The sequence below is a fragment of the Rutilus rutilus genome, assembly GCF_951802725.1.
Source record: "Rutilus rutilus genome assembly, chromosome: 15".
Classification (NCBI taxonomy): domain Eukaryota; kingdom Metazoa; phylum Chordata; class Actinopteri; order Cypriniformes; family Leuciscidae; genus Rutilus; species Rutilus rutilus.
In genome coordinates this window covers 4137048-4145089 of record NC_140220.1, presented here as the reverse complement: position 1 = coordinate 4145089, position 8042 = coordinate 4137048, and the positions used below count along the sequence as shown (strand labels likewise).

Here is an 8042-nt window from a genome sequence, read left to right as displayed (position 1 = left end):
ATACCTTTCATATTAAATTTCAGACCGGCACTGCTGGAAACCGCTCACAGTTATGAAAGGTATGACTCTCCTCTAAATCAGTGAAGTTATCTGGGTCGTGGACACATCTATGTGTCTGAACAACATTAAATGTGGGCTATTGTGCAACAATTTTGGCCATAAATCAATGAAGCCCCTACTAGAAGCTTCCAGTCCGTCTTGAAGTGGTTCCTTATGAGGGAACGAGTCTTTGTACACATGCTTTTAATATCTGTCATGTGAAATTTTGTTCCCAGATTACAATGGCTGCAAAGATCAAATCTGCTCCCTACAATATGAAGCAGATGAATTTGTGCTGAATTTGATCAAAATACTTGAATCCGACAAAAACGAATCAATGCGCACTGAACAATGGCGTGAGAGGAAACAAGCTGTATTGGTCATAAGAAATAAATGCAATAATAATGAGTGATTGCAAGGCAGCCACTGTGTTGACATTTAAGTTTTTTTTTCATTTCCCCCACAAATTTCTGCAAATAATTCATTCCAATATGCATTGGCTACAACATACCGGTGGATTCAGCTGATTCAGTCTTATCAGCGGCAGATGGAGGGAGTGTTTGAAAACCAGTTTTTGTCCAGTCTTTGTTAATGCTTCTGTTCCTCTTTTGTAAGATACTTAAGAGCATCTGCTAAATGCACGAATACTAATTTAAATATCATAAGTTAATGCAAATGTACTACATGTATTTACAAGCTTGATGAATTGAACAGCTTCAGAGTTCCCGTTTGCACCACGACTGGTCATTTATAGGTAATGTGTATTCTGTGAAAGTCTCAAGTTAACCATAACTTGATTTACTCATAAATCACAAACCGCTAATTTCTGAGGAACTTTGCCTTCCTGATTGGCCTCCAAATTAATCTCATGAGTTGATTGGACTAAAATAGTAAAATCACACAATTATGAGTAATGTCTGACTATCAAAACACTATCCTTTTGCTGCCTTGCAAGCACTTGACAAACTATTTTCCTTCACGGTTTGAAGCATTTCCTGTTTAAACAGGAACATATTAGTTTATGTCACTTATATAAAATGCATGAAAGCAATAAAGACACTTTAGGATGATTTCTTGCCATCACCTTCACAGAAATGTTTCCAACTTTAGAGTTTAGATTTCATGCACGGACTAGAAGCCGGCGTTTCCGGCCTTTTGCTCCTGAAAAACCTTTATCAAATGACACCAGCAATAAATAAAAAGGGCACATGCCATATTTTCAGTAGTTTTATTGAAAAATGCCTCCTCTGTTTCAGAAATAAATAAGAAAATAAGGCTGTGGAATTCACAATGTGCAGTTGCAAACATGAAGCAGCAATACTATATCTATAGTCTTGCACGCAAATGCCAAAACTGCATTTGATATTGATAAAACAACAATTACAACAACTATATTCTGGATTAAAAAAAGGAAAAAAAACAAAACAACTACAAATGAAAATGAAAAAAAAACAAAAAAAAAACAAACATAATATACAGCACAGACATGCAATTCCACCTTTGGTAAAATCAGCTGTGAGGTTCAATCAAACATTCATCCAATATGATCAATATCTGATTTATAATATTGTGATGAAGGGCATGTTTTACTGCAGATGTTAACAAAAAAGACAATCTCTCAAGTGAACGCAGACAGAAATGGATAACTAATGTGTATTCATATGAGACATAAATGATGATTGGTGAATATGCAGATGGCTGGAAGAGGCGATGATCTTTGGAAACCCTTCAATGTTAATAAATTATCAAACACCTTTCAACTGCACGCTGCGATGTGTGACACATTCAATGCGATTTTACAAGCGATGGAGTACAAGTGGAAGAGAAAGAAGCTATGAGGTTACATTAGGAGATTCATGCGTCTGATCTGCTGAATTCACACACGGTTCGAAGGGTTAAATTGTCTGTACAGGCCGTCGGGAACGTCAACAAACTCCTTTTACCACGCTTTCCTTTCAGATCCCGTCTCAGGCAGAGACCTCTTGCGCCGTTGGTTTGGTGAAATCTCAAAGTCTTCTTCTAGGATTGGGTCTATGCGCTCGGCATCAGGTGGAAACTGTTCTGCTTGGAGATACGGCAGTGGCCAATTGAGTCACTCAAGCAAAATACCATTGTTACCTTCCTCAACGTGCAAAGGGTTAGAAACTGCTTGTTGGGGAGTTTTAAATAGGTCAGTGCTTTATATATGTACTTGACACACAGTGGGGTCCAGAAGTCAGCGGGGTCCAAATTACATCAGCGAAACAATTTAATAATCACTTGATCTTGTTCTCCAGCACGATTGATAAGGTTGAAAATGATCAATCTCGTAAAATCTTCACAATTTTTTTTTCCTGTAGCTCACGCCAAGGTCACGGGTTCGATTCCCAGGCAATACGAATGATGCCAACATAAATTGAATATAATCTAAGCGGCCTTGGATAAAGGTGTCTGCCAAATACATAAAACTTGAAGTATCAAATGAAAGATAAAAAAAAAAAAAAACGTTTTCAATGAGGTCTCAGGAGCTGTTTACACGACACTGTTTTCAACTAAAAACGGTTTTGGCCGTTCATTTGCATGACAGCTGCGTTTTGGGGGCCTGAAAATGCAAACTTCTGAAAACATGTTTCAAAGTGTGCATGCATATTACGTGTTCAGGCGCGTTCAATGTTCCTTTACAAGGTAACATTGCCAACTACTGGCCTGGCATGCAAAATACAAACTTTTTAGTCGGTTTCTCTGATCCGTGTGAACGATTTGACGATGTTGTCACCTGTACGCCAAAAACCAAAAGAAAAAACGTTTCCGTTTTTTTGTACATCGTTGGCATGTAAACATACCTTCAGACTTTTGGACACCACTGCTTGTCTGTGTGTGTCAGTATACACACACACACACACACACACACACACATACATAGACACTGTAAATTATGAGCATCAACACTAATGGTTGCTGATATGGGCAAGTTGGCCTGCCAAGTAAAAATATCAACATGAGAACTGATATCAAGAATTCAACCGCATGCCTGTTCAGATACTCATCTAAACCCTTAACTTACAGCCAATTGAAAGAGACATGATCTTGCCAAAACAGAAACTAACCATGAGGAAATTAAACTGGCAAGATAACTGTGTACATACTAAAAAGAAACAAAAAAAAAAGAAACATCCAGGGTCCGATTAACAAAAAGAGACGTGCTTCAAACTGGCCCTGAGCAAAAGTCTGTGAGATCACTTAAGGCAACCAGTAAAATAAGAGGCACTGGTGTGGGCATTCAGCAAGCAGTTGAGTCAAGCTCACTACAAGGGTTAAAAACTATTGCGTTTTAGTGGACTGGGATTCATTTACTAGGCACGATTAGTTTATTTACAGATAAACGGAAAACTCTTGGAGTTAACATGCTAAATGACAGTTGTTTCGGCTACAGATCCACCTGGTTAGTATTTGTTGTGGTTGCTGGTGTGTTTTTGCGTGTTTTGGTCATGCGTCTCCAGCCGACTGCAGCTTGTTTTCGGTTGTTTTGGCTGCCGTCACTGACGCCCGTGGCTGTGAGTTGTTGTTAGTACCCATCCGCAGATCGTAATCTCTGTTTGTTGCTTTTATTGTTTGTTTGTTTGCTTTCATTCAATAGTGTTCGCTTAATCATCTCCGTGGTGGTTATCCGCACAAAGCCCAATAAAATGTGATTTTCTCAGGATTTCAAAGTGTAAGCAGCACAGGTGGTTTAGAAAGTTTATGAACCTGGAACAGGTCAAAGAGGGTGTTAGAATTCTTCGCCAGACAAATCACAAACTGAAAATCAGCCTCTGATACTGTGATACTAAGTGAGGGTGAAGATCCGGAGCACATTTCATCCCAAAATCGAAAGACAGGAGAAAAACATATGATATTTTACACAAAGAAAATGAAGCCAGTTTTTTTTAGGACAATTAAAGGAAAATTCTGTCATTATTTATTCTCACGTTGTTCTTTTGTGTTGAAAGACTATGTTAAGAAACCCACAATATAAAAGCTTCAAAAAGGGCCAAAAATATTAAATGACCTGGGCACTTTATTCCAAATCTTCTAAAGTCAAATGAGAGCTTTGTGAGAAGTTCAACTCACAGATTTGATCGGTTTGTAACAACTTTCTTGAGAAATTCTCAGTGCATAACAACTCAAATTTTGGTTTGTTTCTCATATAAAAGTAGCGTAAGTCTTTTGAAGACTTGGAATTCTTCTTATTTTTTTATTTTATTTTTTGCTTTACCGAAACGAAAGATTTTTTTGCAATACACTACCGTTTAAAAGTTTGGGGTCAGTTAAGTTAATACTTTTATTCAGCAAGAATGCATTAAGAAAAATCTATTTCTTGAGCAGCAAATGATCATATTAGAATGATTTCTGAAGGATCATGTGACACTGAAGACTGGAGTAATGATGCTGAAAATTCAGCTTTGATCAGAGGAATAAATTACATTTTTATAAATATTCTAATAGACGAAGAGAATGCAGAAAAGACTTAACAACATACATTTTTTTTACCTACGAGCTCAAACTTAACGTTTGGTAGCGTTTAAGTCAAAATAAAGTCACGATGCAAAAAAATCCTAAAGGTAAAAAAAAAAAAAGCTTCATTTTCTTTATCCAAAATATGTATTCAAAATGTTCTTGGTTTTTTTCTTCTTTTAATTTTGGGGTGAAATAGGACAGGTTTGGCAAGTTTCACCCATGATAATCTGCATTATTCTGCTGAGCATCATCTACTGCTCAGTTCATGCACTGCGTTACACTACACATGCCATTAATGTTATTTCTACTGTCATGCAACAGGCAGAGCTAGATCATGAGGGACGTACCTCTGTAACCCTGTCCGTTATATGGCATACCGACACACTGAGAGGAGTCGCAGTAGCCTGGCGGGCCGGGCGGACCACGTACACCGGCGACACCGTTGCGACCGGGCGGACCACGAATGCCTGGAGAACCGCTTGAACCCGGAGGGCCGGTTCTGGACTCACCTGGTGAGCCTAAAGAAATCAGGGAAAAAATTGCCTCAGAAACAACATGTAACACTTTACTTGAAGCCTTTATGTACAGTATGATGCATTATAAAGGTATTCATAATGTACATAGCAATGCATTGCATTTTTCATGAACAACTGTAACCAAAGTTAAAATGTGTTTTAACTATAAGTACTATAATGCATTATAACTGTGGCTACAATTATTTAATTATAGAATGCATTATAACAATGCATATTTAGGGCATTAAAATAGGTGTCAAATAAAGTGTTACCATACGACCTTTAAATGTGAAATACAGTTTCTGTGATTAAAAAGTCTGGAAGAGTTATGCCAGCTCATTTTTTAAGCGTTTCATCATAAAACACATAACACATTCAACTGCACTGTGTCTAAAAATAAAAGTGGCGGACATGAGATAAAATATAGCAGAATCTCTAAGAAAAAGGAAGAAAACAGGCCAGTAAATCAGAGATATTTCAAGGTTTTTCATGACCGTGAACTACGCTAGGTAAATGAGTTTCAGCGTATAAATGAAACATACCAGGTGGTCCAGTGGCTCCTCTCTGTCCTCTCTCTCCGATGCCTGGATTTCCTCTGTCTCCTTTCTCTCCAGGTGGTCCTAATGTAAATGCACACAAACACAGAAATATAAGTCCAAACACAGACATGCATGCATATCTGCCTCGCAACACACTGCTAAACAAGCTGTAAACACACAGGCCTGACATAACACCTAAGTGATGGGTGCAGAAAATCAGTTTCAAATCAGGTACCTGCACTCTTAAAAAGAAAGGCTCCAAAAGTTTATATATATATATATATATATTTTTTTTTTAAGCAGCTATGCCATAGAAAAAACATTTTTGGATCCCCAAAGAACTTTTCAGGGAACAGTTCTTAAAATAACCCTTTTTTAAAGGGGCTTTCGCACAAGGTAGCCACCAGGACGGTCCCCCGAGAACTAAACTCCCCCCTAGGGCCATTGTCCTGGTTGCATTCACACCGCTAAAAGTAACTCTGAAGTGATATAAACCGGCCGACAGCGACGACGTTTATGTGCGCCATTCAACAACATCAACAACTGGAGGATGGAGGACGCCGTGATCGGAGCTGTGTTTTTGCAGTGTCTTGTGGGATTTGATTTCGCCCTGCAGCTCAGGCTGGAAACCTGTACATTCATCTCTGCAACTTCCTTTACAAATTTGCGGGAACCAATCACAAACTGGCTTATCCACCTGGCGCGCTATTGGTGGGTTTAATCCAATCCAATTCCAGAGCCGTTACAGCTCTGTCCAATTCCTTTTAACCTATCGACGATGCTCAATGGCTTCTTTTTAGCAAACAAATCACTCGAGTGGGTGTAAATACCACTCACTTTCATGTTTTTTTTTTGCATAACCTGCAAAAATCGCTCGATGCCATTGCTGATCCGCTGATCAACACACATTTCCTGCCTGGAGTTTTCGCGTCGCTCTGCACAGTACGTCACCCGGATCATTGGTCTGATTGGTTGAAGGACTATCCAATTGCGTACAGAGTCATTTGAGCTATGCCCGCTGATCACGCCTCTTGTGCGGTAGAAAATACAGAGCCGACTCCCCAGACCATTGTTCAGTCTTAGAAGATTGAGCTTCATCTGGTGATAGCCAGACTAGGGTTTCGTGATAATGGAGATTGAATTTGTACTAGAGCAAAAAGGAGGGCTAAGAGACTAAATCTCCTATAAAAACTTGTGCTACACATCATCGAGGATGAGAAAAGAACAACGTCGCAAACAGAGGCGACAGGTAAATGGCGTTAACATCAGCTTTCTGTATGTTACTGTCTTATCGCTGTTTTCCATATTTGTGGAATAAGTATATGTAAACTGTGTGTTTGCACAGCTTTTCAAAAATGGCGGGTGCCAGTGTTTTGTGCGGCATGTGTTCGGCTAATCAACATACACTTGTGTCACTTGTAGTTCCTGTTGTGCTGGGTTAGACCCTACTTTGAAGGTGAAGCTAATTGAGTCCCCCAAAATGTGTTCCTATAATTAAAATCGTTCCCAGTTCCTGCTCTGCAAACATGCCAAAAAGTGGGTACTTCGGCCAATAGTTATACGAACTATGAAAACTAACCTCCCTTTACTGTGAACATTTTAATAATCCAAAGAACCTTCTTCCACCATTAAGATGTAATGAAAAAGTTCCTTGGATTTTTCATGGAACCATCAACGCCAGTAAAGAACCTTTATTTTTAAGAGTGTATAAGGTTTCCTTTTAATTTAGACAGTAAACCGCACGGAAGCTCACTAGGCTTCAATTATTTGTCTTAGCATTTCTACATATACTGTACAGTGAATGGCAGAAGTCCAAACTAACCACAGTTCTTGAGGCTGATTAAAATCACATGGCTGTATTTGGCACGGTTTCATGTTTTTTTTGTTTCGATTTTGGCTGTTGTTTTAGGTACCTCGTTCTCCCTGCCGACCAGGCAACCCTGGACTACCGGGAAGGCCGTTCCTGCCCATCCGACCGGGCTCTCCACGTGATCCCTCGGCTCCGGGAGGTCCAGGGGGTCCAGAGGGGCCTGGACTGTTGCTGTGATAGTTGTTGGGGATCTGGTTCAGCATTTCGTTGAATCGACCCATTTGTCCTGTAAAATGTGAAACAGTGGATTATAATGCAACCCGTGTTATTATTTGCATATGCATATTATGGCTTACAAAATCCTTGAGTGCACTACTGTTAAAAAAATTTAGGGTCAGTACAATTTCTGATGGATCGTGCGACACTGAAGACTGGAGTAATGATGCTGATAATTCAGCTTTACGTCACAGAAATCAATTAAATTTTACAATATATTCGAATAGACAACAGTTATTTTAAATTGTAATAATATTACTGTATTTTTGATCAAATAAATGCATCCTTGGTGAGCATGAGACACTTGGAAATGCATTACCGTTCACGAGCTGTTCGCAGACTTGTCTGGCAATAGAGCGCATCATGCTCTGAGACGCAAAGTCTCCC

General features: G+C 39.2%; 1 protein-coding gene across 2 annotated transcripts in view; it reads right to left on the bottom strand.

Annotated features, from left to right (window-relative positions):
* Positions 1-1253: 1253 nt before the first annotated feature.
* The window catches only part of col12a1b (collagen, type XII, alpha 1b), a 72633-nt gene continuing 65844 nt past the window's right edge, over positions 1254-8042 (bottom strand). The window contains exons 72-76 of one of the 2 annotated variants that reach the window (XM_084431770.1): positions 7975-8041; positions 7483-7665; positions 5573-5650; positions 4863-5033; positions 1254-3765 (exon numbers count right to left, since the gene is read on the bottom strand). In XM_084431770.1, the coding sequence (XP_084287896.1) occupies positions 3758-3765; positions 4863-5033; positions 5573-5650; positions 7483-7665; positions 7975-8041 (507 nt within the window). In that variant the 3' untranslated portion in view covers positions 1254-3757. The remainder of the gene's footprint in view (positions 3766-4862; positions 5034-5572; positions 5651-7482; positions 7666-7974; position 8042) is intronic. The other variant, XM_084431769.1, reaches the window with a different exon arrangement.